Here is a 21,198-nt window from a genome sequence, read left to right on the forward strand (position 1 = left end):
GTAAATGAGACTCAACAAAGACGGGGGAGAGGGGAATGCATCATTGTCATCAGCTCAACAATAACAACTAATATTTACTGAGCTCTTACATTGTGCCAGATACTGTTCCAAATGATCTACAAGTATTACCTTGTTTAATCCTCAAGTTGATATCAAAAGGTAAGTCAGAGACAGCCTTTCCCAGAGGCTGGAGGGGGACACTGAGGCACCACCTACTTTCTCTCCTAGTGAGGACAGGGCCTCAAGAGCCAGAAGAGCCCAGTGTTTGTAAACACTGCCTTCAATGAAGGTGCATAAACTGCTGAACGTAATTTCTTCTAGAATTTTGATGGAAGCTCAAAAAGACTTGTGACGTAGCAATAAATCAGTTGTCTGCCACCCAACCTGGACAGCCAATGGCACAGGGAGCTCTACGCTGCTCCAGAGAACGCAGGGGCCCAGGCCCAAGGCATGCTCTGGGGAGCCAATGCAGTTCCACCAAGTTCTATATGCTTGGATACATGTATCAGCAACTTATAGGGGTATGCCTGCATACCCTCTTCTTGTCAGTCCATAACCTCAGGGCAAATAGATTTTATTTCCACTGCAGATGAGGAAACTCAGACACAGGGAGGTTAAGTAACTTGCATAAGGCTATATGGATCAAAAGCTATAGCTCTAAGGGGAAAAACAGAATCATAAAAGTAAATCCAGTGGTACACCAAGGTCCATAGCAGCATTATTCACAATAGCCAAAAGGTAGAAGCAACCCAAGTTTCTACTGACAGACGAATGGATAAACAAAATGTAATATACACATACAAGGGATTATTATTCAGCCTTAAAAAGAAAGGAAATGCCGACATACGCTACAACATGGACGGCCTTTGAAGATGTTGTGCTGAGTGAAATAGGCAAGCCACAAAGGGGCAAATATTTTATGGTTCCACTTCTATGAGCTACCTAGAGTAGTCAAATTCAGAGAGATGTAAAGTAGAATGGTGACTGCCAAGGCCTGGGGACTGTTTTAAGGATCTGGTTTTTTAAGGATCTTAGGTTTTTGCCCTAAGTGCAACTGAAAGCCACTAAGAGGATATAAGATAGGGGACAGCAAAATCAGAATTGCATTTTTAAAAGACCAGATATAATATGGAATTAGAGACGTTCCAGCATGCAATTTCCTCCCTACTAAATCAACATAGCCTGACCTTTCTTAGAACCAGAATTTAGCATGAGGAAACCTAAGTTTCTAGTCTTATATAAGTTACTTAACCATTATCTCTAATATAGTCTATCCCAGAAGATTTCTAAGGCCCCCAAAAACTCAAAAAGCTTTTATCTAGAATCGTACCCTCCAACCTGCTTTAGTCCTCAGAGTCCAGACAAAAGAGAAATCCAGTATCTCTGCAATTACCTATTCTCTGAGAGAGAGGCTTTGTTCCAGCAATAGCTCCCTAACAGTGCACACGGCACTTGGCCCTTCCAGCCATGAACAGGAAGTAACAGGCTAGAAAGTCCAAGAACTACTCTTAAGTAACTACTTCAGGGTTTACTCTGTTCTAAGTAATTTTGTATCCATAATGCAGGGGGACAGGGGAGTGAATGTAAGGATTACTGAACACTAATTTCTTTTTCTTTGCAAATTGCACTAAGTATACTTCCCATTTTACTGAAACAAAGGTGAAATCTATGAAGCCTCTGTGGCTTTAATGTTTTAACAATTATAAATCTCATTATATGTCTTAGACTAGCCGTGTTTGAAATTCACAGCCCAGCTACCTGAAAATGAGGAAGTTATATCCAACAATCCTGCAGGCAGCTTAATTACCTGCTCCCAAAATATTAGTGGTGATTTGATAAGTAGCATATATTGTCTTGGATAAACAGATATGTCAGATAGGAATGCTGAAAGCCGACTGCAGTCCTCACAGGACAAGACACAGGGAAAATCACCTGTACAAGCTACCCAGGACCCAGCAGTTCCACAGCCTTGCCCTCTCCATTGTCTCCAGATCCATGGTCTGGTCACCTGATAGAGAAAGGTACTAACCTGACCTGTGCAGGCATGTGAACACTGAGAGAAAAATAAGACCCCAATTCTTCAAATTCAACTAAACAATGAATCCATTTTCATTTAGTGGCACAAAACAACTTAGCAGCCTTTCATATGTTCTTCTTGGAAAACAATCTGCAAAACTCATCAACATATTACTAATTTTTAACCACTCCCATTCAGTTTTACAGAAATGCCTCAATATCTTATATTTTAACATCAAAGTAGAAGGCATGATATCACCAGGCAAATAGGATTGAAGGTGTAGGTCATGGCATCTGAAATAACAAGAGACAATGACTTCTTCCTGCTTTTGACTTCTAAAAGATGTCAATTTTATGCAACTGAAAATAATATAATCTCAACACAATAACATACAGAAAGAGTCCAAGTGAAGTTGAACCTAGAATAGTTAGAGCAGGAAACCAAGACCCATAAATGGTGACTCCCCTGGTGGCACAGTGGATAAGATTCCACACTCCCAATGCAGGGGGCCTGGATTCAATCCCTGGTAAGGGAACTAGATCCCACATGCATGCTGCAACTAAGAGTTCACATACCACAATTGAGGAGCCCATCTGCCACAACTAAGAGCTGGTGCAAACAAATAAATAATATTTTTAAAAAGACACATAAATTTTGCAGACAAAAGAAGAAATCTTGTGGACTTCCCCGGCAGGCCAGTGGTTAAAAATCCACACTTCCACTGCAGGAGGTGTGGGTTCAATCCCTGGTCAGGGAACTAAGATCCTGCGTGCCGTGCGGCGTGGCCAAAATAAAATAAAATAAAATGAATTTTTAAAAAAGAATAACGGGATTAGGAACCAAGACAGCAGAGTAAAAGGACGAGCTCTCACTCCCTCTTGAGAGAACACTAGAATCACAACTAGCTGCTGGATAATCATGGACAGGAAGACACTGGAACTCACCAAAAACGATACCCCACATCCAAAGACAAAGGAGAAGCCACAATAAGATTGTACGAGGGGCGCAATCACAGTAAAATCAAATCCCATAACTGCTGGGTGGGTGACTCACAGAATGGAGAACACTTATACCACATAAGTCCACCCACTGGAGTGAAGGTTCTGAGCCCCACGTCAGGCTTCCCAACCGAGGGGTCCAGCAACAGGAGGAGGAATTCCTAGAGAATCAGACTTTGAAGCCTAATGGGATTCAACTGCAGGACTTCGATGGGACTGGGGGAAACAGAGACTCCACTCTTGGAGGGCACACACAAAGTAGTTTGTGCATCGGGAGCCAGGTGAAGGAGCAGTGGCCCCACAGGAGACTGAACCAGACTTACCTGCTAGTGTTGGAGGGTCACCTGCAGAGGCAGGGGGTGGCTGTGGCTCACCGTGGGGACAAGGACACTGGCAGCAGAAGTTCTGGGAAGTACTCCTTAGTGTGAGCCCTCCCAGCGTCCGCCATTAGCCCCATAAAAGAGCCCAGGTAGGCTCCAGTGTTGGGTCGCCTCAGGCCAAACAAGCAACAGGGAGGGAACGCAGCCCCACCCATCAGCAGACAAGTGGATTAAAGTATTACTGAGCTCTGCCCACCAAAGCAACAGTCAGCTCTACCCACCACCAGTCCCTCCCATCAGGAAACTTGCACAAGCCTCTTAGATAGCCTCATCCACCAGAGGGCAGAGAGCAGAAGCAAGAACTACAACCCTGCAGCCTTTGGAACAAAAACCACATTCACAGAAAGATAGACAAGATGAAAAGGCAGAGGGCTATGTACCAGATGAAGGAACAAGATAAAACCTCAGGAGAACAACTAAATGAAGTGGAGATATGCAACCTTCCAGAAAAAGAATTCAGAATAATGATAGTCAAGATGATCCAGGACCTCGGAAAAAGAATGGAGGCAAAGATCGAGAAGATGCAAGAAATGCTTAACAAAGACCTAGAAGAATTAAAGAACAAACAAACAGAGATGAATACAATAACTGAAATGAAAACTACACTAGAAAGAATCAATAGCAGAATAACTGAGGCAGAAGAACGGATAAGTGACCTGGAGGACAGAATGGTGGAATTCATTGCTGTGGAACGGGTTAAAGAAAAAAGAATGAAAAGAAATGAAGACAGCCTAAGAGACCTCTGGGACAACATTAAACGCAACAACATTCGCATTATAGGGGTCCCAGAAGGAGAAGAGAGAAAGAGGACCAGAGAAAATATTTAAAGAGATTATAGTTGAAAACTTCCCTAACATGGGAAAGGAAATAGCCACCCAAGTCCAGGAAGTGCAGAGAGTCCCATACAGGATAAACCCAAGGAGAAACACGCCGAGACACATAGTAATCAAACTGTAAAAAATTAAAGACAAGAAAAATTATTGAAAGCAGCAAGGGAAAAATGACAAATAACATACAAGGGAACTCCCATAAGGTTAACAACTGATTTCTCAGCAGAAACTCTACAAGCCAGAAGGGAGTGGCATGATATACTTAAAGTGATGAAAGGGAAGAACCTACAACCAGGATTACTCTACCCGGCAAGGATCTCATTCAGATTCGATGAAGAAATCAAAAGCTTTACAGACAAGCAAAAGCTAAGAGAATTCAGCACCACCAAACCAGCTCTACAACAAATGCAAAAGGAACTTCTCTAAGTGGGAAACACAAGAGAAGAAAAGGACCTACAAAAACAAACCCGAAACAATTAAGAAAATGGTCATAGGAACATACATATCAAGAATTACCTTAAACATGAATGGATTAAATGCTCCGACCAAAAGACACAGGCTTGCTAAATGGATACAAAAACAAGACCCATCTATATGCTGCCTACAAGAGACCCACTTCAGACCTAGGGACACATACAGACTGAAAGTGAGGGCATGGAAAAAGATATTCCATGCAAATGGAAATCAAAAGAAAGCGGAGTAGCAATACTCATATCAGATAAAATAGACTTTAAAATAAAGAATGTTACAAGAGACAAGGAAGGACACTACATAATGATCAATGGATCAATCCAAGAAGAAGATATAACATTTATAACTATACATGCACCCAACATAGGAGCACCTCAATAAATAAGGCAACTGCTAACAGCTATAAAAGAGGAAATCGACAGTAACACAATAATAGTTGGGGACTTTAACACCTCATTCACACCAATGGACAGATCATCCAAAATAAAAATAAGTAAGGACACAGAAGCTTTAAATGACACAATAGACCAGACAGATTTAATTGATATTTATAGGACATTCCATCCAAAAACAGCAGATTACACTTTCTTCTCAAGTGCACACAGAACATCCTCCAGGATAGATCACATCTTGGGTCACAAATCAAGTCACAGTAAATTTACGAAAACTGAAATCATATCAAGCATCTTTTCTGACCACAACACTATGAGATTAGAAATGAATTACACGGAAAAAAACGTAAAAAACACAAACACGTGAGGGCTAAACAATACGTTACTAAATAACCAAGAGATCACTGAGGAAATCAAAAACTACCTGGAGACAAATGACAATGAAAACATGATGATCCAAAACCTATGGGATGCAGCAAAAGCAGTTCTAAGAGGGAAGTTTATAGCTATAGAAGCCTACCTCAAGAAACAAGAAAAATCTCAAATAAACAATCTAACCTTACACCTAAAGGAACTAGAGAAAGAAGAACAAACAAAACCCAAAGTTAGCAGAAGGAAAGAAACAATAAAGAGCAGAGCAGAAATAAATGAAATAGAAACAAAGAAAACAATAGCAAAGATCAATAAAACTAAAAGCTGGTTCTTTGAGAAGATAAACAAAATTGATAAACCATTAGCCAGACTCATCAAGAAAAAGAGGGAGAGGACTCAAATCAATAAAATTAGGAATGAAAAAGGAGAAGTTACAACAGACACCACAGAAATACAAAGCATCCTAAGAGACTACTGCAAGCAACTCTATGCCAATAAAACGGACAACCTGGAAGAAATGGACAAATTCCTAGAAAGGTATAACCTTCCAAGACTTAACCAGGAAGAAATACAAAATAAGATCAGACCAATCACAAGTAATGAAATTGAAACTGTGATTAAAAATCTTCCAACAGGGCTTCCCTGGTGGTGCAGTGGTTGAGAGTCTGCCTGCCAATGCAGGGGACACGGGTTCGTGCCCCGGTCCGGGAAGATCCCACATGCTGCAGAGCGGCTGGGCCTGTGAGCTGTGGCTGCTGAGCCTGCGTGTCCAGAGCCTGTGCTCCGCAATGGGAGAGGCCACAACAGTGAGAAGCCCGCGTACCGCAAAAAAAAAACCAAACAAAAAAACAAACAAAAAAATCTTCCAACAAACAAAGGTCCGGGACCAGATGGCTTCACAGGTGAATTCTATCAAACATTTAGAGAAGAACTAACACCCATCCTTCTCAAACACTTGCAAAAAATTGTGGAGGAAGGAACACTCCCAAACTCATTCTATGAGGCCACCATCATCCTGATACCAAAACCACACAAAGATACTACAAAAAAAGAAAATTACAGACCAATATCACTGATGAATATAGATGCAAAAATCCTCAACAAAATATTAGCAAACAGAATCCAACAACACATTAAAAGGATCATATACCATGATCAAGTGGGATTTATCCCAGGGACGCAAGGATTCTTCAATATACACAAATCAATCAATGCGATAAACCATAATAACAAACTGGAGAATAAAAACCATATGATCATCTCAATAGATGCAGATAAAGCTTATGACAAAATTTAACACCCATTTATGATAAAAACTCTCCAGAAAGTGGGCACAGAGGGAACTCACCTCAACATAATAAAGGCCATATACAACAAACCCACAGCAAGCATCATTCTCAATGGTGAAAAACTGAAACCATTTCCTCTAAGATCAGGAACAAGACAAGGATGTCCACTCTCACCACTATCATTCAACATAGTTTTGGGAGTCCTAGCCACGGCAATCAGAGAAGAAAAAGAAATAAAAGGAATACAAGTTGGAAAAGAAGAAGTAAAACTGTCACTGTTTGCAGATGACATGACACTATACATAGAGAATCCTAAAGATGCCACCAGAAAACTACTAGAGCTAATCAATGAGTTTGGTAAAGTTGCAGGATACAAAATTAATGCACAGAAATCTCTTGCATTCCTATACACTAATGATGAAAAATCTGAAAGAGAAATTAAGGAAACACTCCCATTTACCACTGCAACAAAAAAAATAAAATACCTAGGAATAAACCTACCTAGGGAGACAAAAGACCTGTAATGCAGAAAACTATAAGACGCTGATGAAAGAAAGTAAAGATGATACCAATAGATGGAGAGATATACCACATTCCTGGATTGGAAGAATCAATATTGTGAAAATGACTATACTACCCAAAGCAATCTACAGATTCAATGCAATCCCTATCAAATTTCCAATGGCATTTTTTACAGAACTAGAGCAAAAAATCTTAAAAGTTGTATGGAGACTCAAAAGACCCCAAATAGCCAAAGCAATTTTGAGGGAAAAAAACAGAGCTGGAGGAATCAGACTCCCTGACTTCAGACTATACTACAAAGCTACAGTAGTAATTAAGACAATATGGTAGTGGCACAAAAACAGAAACATAGATCAATGGAACAAGATAGAAAGCCCAGAGATAAACCCACGCACCTATGGTCAACTAATCTATAACAAAGGAGGCAAGGATATACAATGGAGAAAAGACACCCTTTTCAATAAGTGGTGCATGGAAAACTGGACAGTTACATATAAACGAATGAAATTAGAACACTCCCTAACACCATACACAAAAATAAACTCTAAATGGATTAGAGACCTAAATGTAAGACCAGACACTATAAAACTCTTAGAGGAAAACATAGGAAGAACAGTCTTTGACATAGATCACAGCAAGATCTTATTTGATCCACCTCCTAGAGTAATGGAAATAAAAACAAAAATAAACAAATGGGACCTAATGAAACGTCAAAGCTTCTGCACAGCAAAGGAAACCATAAACAAGATGAAAAGACAACCCTCAGAACGGGAGAAAATATTTGCCAACAAATCAACAGAAAATCTCCAAAATATATAAACAGCTAATGTAGCTCAATATTAAAAAAAACAAACAACCCAATCCTAAAATGGGCAGAAGACCTAAATAGACATTTCTCCAAAGAAGACATACAGATGGCCAAGAAGAACATGAAAAGCTGCTCAACATCACTAATTATTAGAGAAATGCAAATCAAAACTACAATGAGGTATCACCTCACACCAGTTAGAATGGGCATCACCAGAAAATCTACAAACAACAAATGCTGGAGAGGGTGTGGAGAAAAGGGAACTCTCTTGCACTATTGGTGGGAATGTAAATTGATACAGCCACTATGGAGAACAGTATGGAGGTTCCTTAAAAAACTAAAAATAGAATTACCATATGATCCACCAATCCCATTACTGGGCATATACCCAGAGAAAACCATAATTCAAAAAGACACATGCACCCCAATGTTCATTCCAGCACTATTTAGAATAGCCAGGTCATGGAAGCAACCTAAATGCCCACTGACAGACAAATGGATAAAGAAGATGTAGTACATATATACAATGGAACATTACTCAGCCATAAAAAGGAACGAAACTGGGTCATCTGTAGAGACGTGGATGGATCTAGAGACTGTCATACAGAGTGAGGTACATCAGAAAGAGAAAAACAAATACCGTATATTAACACATATATGTGGAATCTAGAAAAATGGTGCAGATGAAGTGGTTTGCAAGGCAGAAATAGAGACACAAATGTAGAGAACAAACGTGTGGACACCAAGGGGGGAAAGCAGCGGGTGGGTGGGGGTGGCAGTGTGATGAATTGGGCGATTGGGATTGACATGTATACACTGACGTGTATAAAATGGATGACTAAAAAGAAACTGCTGTATAAAAAAATAAATTAAATTAAAGAAAAAAAGAATAAGGGACTTCCCTGGTGGTCTGGTGGGTAAGACTCTGTGCTCCCAATGCAGGGGGACCGGGTTCAATCCCTGGTTGGGGAACTAGATCCCACGTGCATGCCGCAACTAAGAGTTCTCATGTGACATGCTGCAACTAAGAAGCCTGCATGCCACAACTAAAGATCCCGCATGCCTCAACTAAGACCCGGCACAACCAAAGTAAATAAATAAATAAATATTTAAAAAACAAAAATAAATTAAAAAAACAAATCTTCAGTGCTGCCTGATCCACGACAGACAACAATGATACTTAAACCCAAGCCATTTTAACAAGAATAAAACAGAAGAGGTAATCTAGTGGAGAAAACTCCTCAGCAGGAGTTAAGATCCAAATCCTATCTCTGAAACCAGGTTTACAAACAAGACAAAACAAAATTTCCTAAACCTGAGTATATTTTGGCTTAAAAAAATTTATAATATAGTAAATAATTTAAGATAATGTAATTAAAAAGTGACTCCAAATTGCTAAGTATTAAAGGAACTAAAACAGAAGAGACGGAAACACTGGAGGGTGTGAAAGTACTAGAAGGAGGATAATAGGCAAGTATTACAAACAACACACACAAAATGATATTTAAACCAATTAAGGTATAAAGGTTGTATGCCCTTTAAAATGTTTCTTTCAGGGCTTCCCTGGTGGCGCAGTGGTTGAGAGTCCGCCTGCCGATGCAGGGGATACAGGTTCGTGCCCCAGTCCGGGAAGATCCCACATGCCCCGGAGCGGCTGGGCCCGTGAGCCATGGCCGCTGAGCCTGCGCATCCGGAGCCTGTGCTCCGCAACGGGAGAGGCCACAACAGTGAGAGACCCGCATACGGAAAAAAAAAAAAAAAAGTTTATTTTATAATGGCCTTCACTAACAAAAACAAACACTGCTTCTTGAAGACTCTGCCCTCTTCCAAAAGAAATTCATCTGCCGTCCCAGCAGTCACCAGCAGTGGGAAGCAGAGAGTCGCTGCAGCTGTGAACCAAGAGCAAACACACCTGGCTCTTCACCTGTCAGACCCATCTTCAGGCAAATCCCAGCCCCAATTGTCACAAGAGCTCTATCCCATCTCAGGAACAGGCTTTGCACTCTGCCTCCTCAGTGTAGAGGGAATTCGCTGGACTACAACAGAGATAGCACCCCCCTTTATAATCTGGGAAGCATTATCTCTTAAGAACGGTGTTAAGTCACAAGACACTGGCTACATAAGTAACAAGATCATGCAACATCATGCAACACTAGAAAAAAACTTTGCAGATTTTTATATGAAAGAGTGTTTATGTTATACTGTTAGGAAAAACATGGGGTAGAGGGGAGACAAAATATAAAACTCTATTTTAAATAACTTCAAGTATATATTAAAAATAAAGTGACGTGGAACTTGTCTTACCAGCTATCGGAATTTATTATACTGTGGTGCTTTCACAGGGACAAACAGATCAATGAAACAGAAGAGAATAGATTAAGAATCCTAAGCATATCTAGGACCATGAAATAAGATAGAAGGGGCATTACAAAATCATGAGGAAACAACAAATTCAATAAAAGGTGCTGGAATAATTAATTTTCCATATGGAGAAAAACAAAATTAGACCCCTACCTCACTCCATTCTTAAAAATAAAGTCCAGATATATTTACAGTCTGAAAATATGAATAAAACTTTAAAACTATTAGACAAAAATAGAATAATAATGTAAGTGAAGAATGGACAAAGGATACATGAATCTAAACTACAAAGACGAAAAAATCTGAAGAGCCAATATGAAAATATGCTTAGCCTCATTAAGTAATCAGGGAAATACAAATTAAAATGAGGCAGCATCAGGTTAGTGAAAAATTTTAGTCTGAACATACCAAGTGTCCAAGTGTTGAAGACAATGTAAGAAAATAGATGCAGAAAGAAAAAGTCATTAACTGCTTGTGGGATTATAAATTTCTAGTATGGTATATAACAGAATAATTTGGCAACACGTGGTCAAACTGAAAATGAGCACCACCCTACAAATAATTATTCCAATTCTAGTTACAGCCTAGAAAGCTCGCACACATGATCAGAAAGGACATGTGTTAGAATTTCCACTCCAGCATTATGGGTAATAGCAAAGGAAAATGTTTTTAAAGCACTCCAGATGTTCATTGGTAAGAGAATAATGTGGTGTAGTATTTTGTGAAAGAATACTACAAATACTACCAAGGAGTTAAAAATGAGTGAAAGAGGTACATATTTATTAACATGGCTACATCTCACTAATAAGCAAATAGCAAAATGTTACAAAGTAGATTTAAACACATGTAAAACAATGTTCATGTTGTTTTTGGAAATAACAATACATAGTAAAACTAGAAAAACACAGACTAGATACACAGCAGATTTGATATAGTAGCTGCCTCTTGTCAGGAGACAGGGATGATCAGGGCCAGGGGTACAGATGGAGGATGGGGAATAGGATTAGGGAGAGAATATTAGGGATTTCATCATTAATATAGTGGTTGGGGGCTTCCCTAGTGGCGCAGTGGTTGAGAATCCGCCTGCCGATGCAGGGGACATGGGTTTGTGCCCCGGTCCGGGAAGATCCCACATGCCACGGAGCAGCTGGGCCCGTGAACCATGGCCACTGAGCCTGCGCGTCCGGAGCCTGTGCTGCACAACAGGAGAGGCCACAACAGTGAGAGGCCCGTGTACCGCAAAGAAAAAAAAAAAAAAAATATATATATATATATATATATATATATATAGTGGTTGAAAATCTGTTTAATCCAAAGAACTAAAATGTTAACATCTGCTTTAGGTGGCATTGCATACTATTTTATTATATCATCTTCTGTACTATTCTGTAATTTGCTAGTATATTATTTGCAATGCACAAAAAGTGGCTGAAAGGAAACATAAAATGGTAAGAATATTCTACTCTGGGTGATGAGGACAAAACTTTTTTTTTTTGGCTGCTGCTGTACTTTACTTTTTAAATTCTTAGTGTATAAGAATACACTAATTTTAGAATTGGAAAAAAATTTTTTAAACAGGTAGTGATTAGATTCCATGTAGTTCTGGTTCACATAAGTATCTGTTGACAGGATTTAAGGTTGTTACAAAGTGACACGTGTACTCTTGCATCTTCAAAAAAAAACACTCTAAAAGTGCTAAACAACCAAAATACAAACCTATTTTGAAATCCCTAAACTTTCATAAAATTTTAATGTACCAACGGAGAGAACAAAACTTGTTTCTATAAACAACATTCTAGTCTTTGAGAAAGGATAGAGAAAAGGGTTCCTTAAAGGCTATAGACTATTAATGCTTTCATCATCATCTATAACTGTACAAAAATACAAGAAAGAATTATAAGAAACAAATTTGTTGTGCATTCTACTACAAGTTTTTACACTGTCATGATAAATATTCTGTGGAAAACATTTCAAAATGGAATATAATGAGAAAGTAATAAAACCTATCATTGTATTCCATTCCATCAGAAAAGAAAATGCTAACTTTTATTACGTGTAATGAATATCAAACAACTTAACCTTGCCATACATCAGTTTCCTCATTTGTAAAATGAGCATCCTACCATGCCTATCTCAGAGGGAGTGGCAATCAATACAGTTAAGGAACTTCAACAGGCAAAAACATGCATGTCTGCTTTGCTGGAGGGTGCAGAGAAGGAAGCAAGTGCCAAGCCCGATGCCCAGCCACAGCAGGCATCAGTGGTATAATTAAGCTGAACGTGGGAAGTCTCATTTGATCACCAAGGGAAGAAAGGAAATAGCCTTAAAAGATAGCAACCATAATATAATTTAAGAAAACAGAACCTCTTTCTAATGAACAGACAAAAAAAAAAACTTTAAATATTTAATACTGACTAATGGCATGATAACAGAATAACTATAGCAATGGTTTCAAGAGATGGCTACTTTCACTTAAAAAAACTGTAGAGCACTATGTGTGAGCTACAACTATTTATGTAGTTTGGTGTAGATGGAATATAGCAAAAAAGCACCAAAGTGAAAACAGATGAATCAGAATATTGAATTGTTTTCCCCAAAATATTTTTTTATCATTTTGTACCTACTCTGTGATAGTCATTCTTACTTGTCCCAGCTCACAAACACAAGGGGTGACGTAGGAGTGAGACACTGCAGTTAATCAACCAGACAAGCCGAATCAACCTAACGGTCAGCAGAGCTTAGAGCCAGGAAGTCCTCACGTCTACAACATTGCTATATTGGCTTTTAAATTAAACAAGTAGCAGAAGAAATAATAACCCCCGAATTTCAAAAAGCATCTTACCAGGGTGATGTCTCGAGAAGCTGCAGCTGCACTCATATGCAAACTAGGCTGCCGTACAGAACTGCTGCAATCAAGGGCTCGGGCGAATGTCCCGACGGCACTGGATAAACCACACAAACAAAGAGGAAAGATTAAGGCACTGTTGTTTTTTTATCTTTACAAAAAACACATTTGGGTAGCAAATGAACAGTTGTAAAAGTCAAGCAAGTTCTTTGATGTTTAAGAATCAAATATCAGACAAAAAGTATTTTCTTTACGATTTAAGAATTGACAAGCCAATTCACTACACATATGTGTCATTACAATTAAATTAAGAAAAAGGGGGACTTCCCTGGCAGTCCAGTGGGTAAGACTCCATGCTCCCAATGCAGGGGACCTGGGTTCGATCCCTGGTCGGGGAACTAGATCCTGCATACATGCCGCAACTAAGAGTTCGCATGCCGCAACTAAGAAGTCCGCATGCCACAACTAACACCACTGCAGCCAAAATAAATAAATAAATATATTTTTTAAAACAATTAAGAAAAAGAGGCTTGTGTGGCATAAAGAAGGGAAAGATCTATAATGAAATGCCATGGAATAAAGAAGCTGGTTTCCAAATATGCTTAAAAAATGAGAAATAAATTTGATGCAGAATTTCACTATTATTGCAAAGCAAGTTCTGACCACTTTTTTAGCCCAAACGGTGAAATCCCAATAACATTTTTTCCTTGAAATGAGATATCATCAACTGCAGCAACCTCTTCTTTCAAGGACTCAATATATAACAGATTTCCAAAAAAAAACCCAAAAAACAATTACCACAACACTGATTTTCATTTAATGATTTAGAAGGCCTTCCCATACACAGAGAACCCTCACTTCAAGAAATAAAGTGTGGCCTCCGCTGGTGGCGCAGTGGTTAAGAATCCACCTGCCAATGCAGGGGACATGGGTTCGAGCCCTGGTCTGGGAAGATCCCACATGCCGTGGAGCAACTAAGTCCATGAGCCACAACTACCAAGGCTGCACTCTAGAGCCCGTGAGCCACAGCTACTGAGCCCACGTGCCACAACTACTGAAGCCCACGTGCCTAGAGCCTGTGCTCCGCAACAAGAGGAGCCATCATGATGAGAAGCCCGCGCACCGCAACGAACGGTAGCCCCCACTCGCCGCAACTAGAGCAAGTCCGTGTGCAGCAACGAAGACCCAACGCAGCCAAAAATAAAATAAAATAAATAAATTAATTAAAAAGAAATAAAGTGTGAAATGAAGGTAAGGCTTCCCGCTTGTTGTCTGGGTTTTAAACATGTTAGCTGAGGAAGAGATTTTTTTTTTAAGGTTTTAATTAAAATATAAAAACACATGCAAAAAGCACACATTGTACAGCTATTCAGTTACCACAAAGTCAATGCATCCATGCCACCAGCATCCAGGTCAAGACACAGATCATGACAGCACCCAGAAGACTCTTCGGGTTCCTTCCCAATCACTACTTCCTAGTGGAAGGGAACCAGCATCCCAGATTCTAACATCAAAGATTAGTTTTGCTCAATTGAAAACTTAAACAGAATCACATGCTATGCACACTTTTCATATCCAGTTTCTTTTATTCAAAACTATGTCTGTGGATTCACCCGTGCTGCCTGCTGTGATGAGCTGCGTTCGTTCATTTCCTTGCTGTGAGCATTACTTTGCACGATGCCCCACCCCCACCCTATTGTTGATGGACATGTGTTTCCAAGCTGGGGCAACTATGGATAGTGCCATTACTGCCATCTGTATATGTATCTTTTTGGCACACAGGTGTATGCATTTCTGCTGCATATATATTTAGGAGTGAAACTTAAGGGATATGTGTGTTAGATGACAGCAAACAGTTTTCTAAAGCAGCTGTACCAACTTGCACTACAACCAGCAGAATATGAGAGTGCTGGTTGTCCCACATCTTCACCAGTGCTTGGCACTGTCAGCCTTTTAAATTTTTTTTTAATGTATTTATTTTTATTATTTATTTTATTTTTGGCTGCGTTGGGTCTTCGCTGCTGCACGTGGGCTTCTCACCACAGTCGCTTCTTGTTGCAGAGCATGGGATCTAGGCGCATAGGCTTCAGTAGTTGTGGCATGCAGGCTCAGTAGCTGTGGCTCACAGGCTCTAGAGCACAGGCTCAGCAGCTGTGGCACATGGGGCTTAGTTGCTCAGAGGCATGTGGGATCTTCCCGGACCAGGGCTCGAACCTGTGTCCCCTGCACTGGCAGGCGGATTCGTAACCACTGTGCCACCAGGGAAGCCCAGTCTTTTAAATTTTAACCATTCTGGTGGGATGTGCAGTGGTGCTTAACTGGGTTTAATTTGTGTTTAGATTTTTTTTAAAAAAACAAAAATTGAAAAAGATACTAGGTGCTTCTCATTGGTGCCTCTCATGCTGGCTTCAAGAAAAAAGAAAACATGGCCCGTCGTAATCAGGAAAAGGAAAAAAACAATGAAAATCAAATCTGAAACTGCAAAATCTACTAAATAATACAAAATCCAGATAACCTGTCTGGAGTCTCTAGGGCAGCAGTTCCACCAGTGATTCATTTCCACTCCCAAATCTTCAGTCTCCTCTATTCCACTAACTGGCTCCTCCCCAACAATGTATATATATATCAAGTCTCTTCATCTAAGCAGTTAGTGGCTAGGCGTGTGGGCTCTGTAGTCTAAATGCCTACCCACCGATACAATGTATGACTTCCATGGTGACTGGCACTATGAACAGTGCTAAGGATGGGCTAAGACCCTTTTGTCCTTTGTATTATAAAAAACATTCGACAAAAAATTAGAGAATATAATGAAGATGCTTGTAATCATGTCCAAATCTACCTCATTCTAATATTTTGCCATGTTTGAAGCAACAAGTATATATTGTACAGCACAGGGCAATATAGCCATTATTTTGTAATAACTTTAAATGGAGTATAATCTATAAAAATACTGAATCACATTTTGCCACATTTGTTTTTTTCTTTTTTTTTTTTGGCTGCATCAGATCTTAGTTGCGGCACAAGGGATCTTTTGTTGCGGCTCACAGGCTATTTGTTGCGGTGCACGGACTTCTCTCTAGCTGTGGCACATGGCTCCAGAGCACACGGGCTCTGTAGTTTGCGGCACGCAGGCTCTCTAGTTGAGGTGCATGGGCTCATTAGTTGTGGGGCGCTCGGGCTTAGCTGCCCCGTGGCATGCGGGATCTCAGTTCCCCGAGCAGGATCAAACCCACGTCCCTTGCATGGGAAGGCGCATTCTTTACCACTGGACCCAGGAAGTCTCTTGGTTCATTTTTTTAAGGAAATACATTTTATCAATACACATTCCCAGAACTCATACATATATGTATAATATGCATATGCATACATATGCCCATTAATGAAATAAGACAATTGTTTGCACATTGTAAAATGTTTTTACCAGTGACCATACTGTATGTATTCTTACTCAACACTGTTTTTGAGGTTTATCTCTTTGCTACATATAGCCCTAATTCATTCATTTTCATTGTAAAGTAATACTCCATTACTAAATATACCTCAATTTATTCATCAACTGCTTGCTGATGTACTTTTAGGTTTTTTCCAATTTTTCTGCTATTACAATGCTATGCTAATCTCACTTACTTTGCAGCAATTCCCCCATGAACATGACTTACTTTTATAATTCAAAAAATAAAAATAAACTTCTGTCCACTCATTTTCTCAAGAAAAGGGGTTGGGGGGGGTGAGGGGGTGGGCAAGGCAGCTAGGGAGCCAGGCTTAGAACTCTCAAAGGACAGACTTACACCTAGCCAACAGACATTACTCACACGTGGGTGCAAGTAGAGGAGCACAATATTACTGACACCTGAATAATCCCTGACTAGCGTAAAGGAGATCACTGCTTTAATTAAAGATATGGGATTTCAGGTGTTGAGTTTCTACTTTATACTTTTCTGTAGTGCTTACATTTTTACAAGGAGCATTTATTTTCTTAATCAGTAAAAATTAATAAATCTATTTTCATTTTTAAAACAGAAACTAATGATAATAAACCATATTATTTAGGAAGAGGTGTGATATATATTTGACTGTCTTACACAGTTAGAAAAAGAAAAATACAACCAATGAAAAATAGAACACAAAAAAAGGAAAATTCATAAAATTTCTATAAATTCTTTTATAAAAAGAAAAGACATCTCTTGACTCCACAGTGCCATACTCACCGTGCTACAACTAAAAATTGGTCAATCTGTCGATCTGTAAGTGGGCTATTTGGGTCCCAAACTTTCACTTCCAATTTTGACTGTTCCCTCTCATCTGATTCTCCTGTCCAAGAACAAAGAAAATGGAGTCTTGTTACTCACAAGGCACATACATTGTCACATATGATTGATGACTGAGGTCACCAAAGCATTAAAAGTATAAGGTAAATGTACATGGTTTGCATACATTCTATCAGACAGCAGATGTAGAACACTCTGTAAAGTGAACGCTGATGATAACACAGCCAAACCGACCATGTGATGTCTTCACTTAGTCATTAACATGTCTTTCCTGTGTATTTGGATGCGTGAGGCCCCAAGCCTCACTAAGGGATACAGAGACAGAAAAGAAAGATGCTCAAGTTATGATAAAACTTACTCATAAATAACTATGATACACACGAAAAGAAACAGATGTCACAGAGACGTATAGATATGACCATAAGATCCTGAAGATTAGAGAAATCATTTCAGGCTAGTTAGGGAAGGATGTCATGCACGAGGTGGCATTCCTGCTAAGAACTGAAGGGTATGAATGCACTGGCAGGGGGAGAGAACTTAAAGTAAGAAATGAGAATGGTGCTCGCTTTGGCAGCACATATACTAAAATTGGAACGATACAGAGAAGATTAGCATGGCCCCTGCGCAAGGAGGACAACACGCAAATTTGTGAAGCGTTCCATATTTTTTTGTGACCACCTAGAGGGGTGGGATAAGGAGGGTGGGAGGGAGGGAGACGCAAGAGGGAAGAGATATGGGGCCACATTTATATGTATAACTGATTCACTTTGTTATAAAGCAGAAACTAACACACCATTGTAAAGCAATTATACTGCAATAAAGATGTTAAAAAAAAGAATATATCAGAACAAATTTGGCAGAAATTATCAAAAGACTGTTGTAAATAATAAAAGAATTGATTAAAATTTAAAAAAAAAGAAATGAGAATGTGAACAAAGTCATGGGGCTTTAAGATGTGGTAGAAAAGTAGCTAATTTTGTCAGGAGTACATCAAGGGGAATGAGAATAGATAGCTAAAAGAAGTGGGTTATGAAAATATTACTGAAGATTCTGCACAGATTTTCTGAATAGATTTTTATTTGGAGGTAATAAGCCCTTGCCTTTTTAGCAGTAGAGTGACAAAACCAGAAACAAATTTCACATCCAACACTTAGCAATGGAATAATTTTCTCTACAGAGATACATGATACAGACAGGGAGACATGGTATTGACAGTGACAATAAAGAGCTAAGAGAGAATATTTAGAAATGACAGTGACAGACTGGTATAATGGGTAGGTTTCCAGTCTTGAGAACTACATAGATAGTGTTGGCATTAACAGAAAGAAGGAAACAATCGAGAGGTTGAGGAAAAGACTGAGGATAATACAGGATGCTTTGTTTTAGGAACGTCTCAAGAGGAGATATAACCATCAGGCAAGACTCAATGTTAGGATAAAAGATGGTAATGGAAAACAGACTTGGGAGTTGCTTGGATTCCAATTTACAGCTATGAATTTCCTATCAGGCTAGGAATTGGTTTGGGCTATGTTTTGGTTTTGATCACTGCATCTATAATATCAGGCAGAGAGTCTTGCACTGACTGACATACTAGGAGGCTGAACATCCCTTGGTGACTGATGAATCCAGGCTATAGGCTTATTAATGTGTTCCCTCCTAGAATGGGAGCAAGCAGGTACTGAGGCTCAAAAGGAGAAAGCGGGAGGGCAGAACCGGCCAGCCCAACTGCAGTCTCCTAAGTCAGCCACTGCCATCAGGTAGGGGGCCTGCCCATCCTGCTCCTTGTTCAAAGGCAGGTAGGTAACGAAAAAGTCAACTGCCACCCCCAACATAAAGAAGCACAAGCAGCCCAGAGTGAGTACTAGTCCAAAGACATATCAAGTGTTTAAAAGGATTTCGTTTTCCATTGTTTTTGCTTACAATGCATGTGACCACCTAGAGGGGTGGGATAGGGAGGATGGGAGGGAGACGCAAGAGGGAGGAGGTATGGGGATATATGTATATGTATAGCTGATTCACTTTGTTATACAGCAGAAACTAACACACCATTGTAAAGCAATTATACTCCAATAAAGATGTTAAAAAAAAGATTCAATTGGTTCATTTTTAAAAACCATTTACAAACCCAAACGTTTGTAAACTGCATGAAACTTTTGAAAGGAAAATGACACAATTATACTCCCCAGTATCTCCAAGAAATACATGTTAAGTAGGATAAATAGTAAAATAGAAAAGAAATATAATAATAATTATCTGCATTTTTAAATAATACAAGATGAAATGATGATGCTATTCAGTATTAAGCCCCTTCTATTATATATTCTAGAATGTAAGGGTAAAACTGATATTTACTTTTCAAATTTAAGTCAGTTAAATTGATAAACTTCAATCCTATCCATACATTCTGCAGCATACAGAGGAAAGATAATTCAGTATAAGAATGCTAAATAAATTTGCTATAAACAATAAAACACTCCTGAATGCATTTCTACTAACAACTAAAACATACAATATCATGGGATGAGAACAAAAATAACAAGAACATAAAAAGAATACAGAATGTTCTATTCAAACAATCACTCTAGGGAATTCCCCATTTTGGATTCATCATATCATATAATTACATTTATATCAATTTAATCACTTTTTCACAAGGGAAAAACTTTTAAGAAGCTCTGGAATCTGTATAATGAAAGCCTCAACTAAGCTGTCAGCACTCTGTAGAATGGTCTTGGGAAATGTATGAGCCAGAGACTGAACCAAGAAGAATTCTAGGCTCTGGTCATGTTCATTCCAGTCACTGCAATAATCTCACTTTCCTCCTCCATTTATGATAATCTGGGCAATTACAATCTGCTCTAGTCCCACACCAGCCCATGAAGCTCTCTCTCTCTGTGAATTCCTACCAAATGTATTTACCAACTACTTACACGATTATATATAGCATCCAATTTTTTGCTTCATACGTTCCTCTTCATCATTTTGAAGAAATGTAGATTCAACAATGATTTTATATGTGTTAGCCCTAATCCTTCAGCTATACTTTAAGATTTCTAGAAAATAATGGCAAAGTACTTCTTCAGTATACCCTCAAAGAGCACAGACCATTGTTCAAAGACTGAAGAACTAGGGCTGGATGGATCTGTCATCCTATAGACCCTTTGCTGGACAACTAGAAATATTCTTTGTTCTAAATATAATTCATTTTCTCTGTAACAACCATCAGAGTATATTATATTTAATTCAGAAACACAGAAGGCTGCCATTTATCACCATTTTTATTAATGTTCTGAAAGTTCTGGGCAATGTTTTAAGTGATGCATCAAAGGATAATAGGTTACTAGAAACAAATACTGTATGATATCACTTTATGTGGAATCTTAAAAAGCCAAACTCATTAAAACAGAGCAGAATGGTGGTTACCAGGGGCTGGAAAGGGGGTGGGGTGGAGGGGGATGGGGAGAGGTTGTTTAAGGGTTGCTCCAACTGCTAGGTAAGTAAGTTCTGGAGATCTAATGCACAGCACAGTGATTACAGACAATACTGTTATTATAAACTTCAAAGTTGATAAGAGACTAGATCTTTGTTCCCACCACAATAAAGAAGTGATAATTATGACACGATAGATAGCTAATGCTATGGTGG

The 21,198-nt window shown here is 39.1% G+C and overlaps 1 protein-coding gene and 1 non-coding gene across 15 annotated transcripts in view; one reads left to right on the forward strand and one right to left on the reverse strand.

The window, feature by feature from the left end:
- The window catches only part of MTA3 (metastasis associated 1 family member 3), a 169,905-nt gene that overhangs the window by 75,561 nt on the left and 73,146 nt on the right, over positions 1-21,198 (reverse strand). For all 14 annotated transcript variants that reach the window (XR_004521825.2, XR_004521826.2, XM_073791404.1 and 11 more), the window contains 2 exons: positions 17,494-17,596; positions 13,283-13,382 (listed from right to left, as the gene is read on the reverse strand). Coding sequence is in view for 12 of the 14 variants with exons in the window: in XM_073791404.1 (XP_073647505.1) it covers positions 13,283-13,382; positions 17,494-17,596 (203 nt within the window). In the remaining 2 variants the exon portion in view is untranslated. The remainder of the gene's footprint in view (positions 1-13,282; positions 13,383-17,493; positions 17,597-21,198) is intronic.
- On the forward strand, positions 18,112-18,221 carry LOC117307980 (U6 spliceosomal RNA). Its single transcript, XR_004521921.1, has one exon. It is a non-coding gene; the product is annotated as a U6 spliceosomal RNA (small nuclear RNA).

The sequence above is a fragment of the Tursiops truncatus genome, chromosome 14, assembly GCF_011762595.2.
Source record: "Tursiops truncatus isolate mTurTru1 chromosome 14, mTurTru1.mat.Y, whole genome shotgun sequence".
In the NCBI taxonomy this organism is placed as follows: domain Eukaryota; kingdom Metazoa; phylum Chordata; class Mammalia; order Artiodactyla; family Delphinidae; genus Tursiops; species Tursiops truncatus.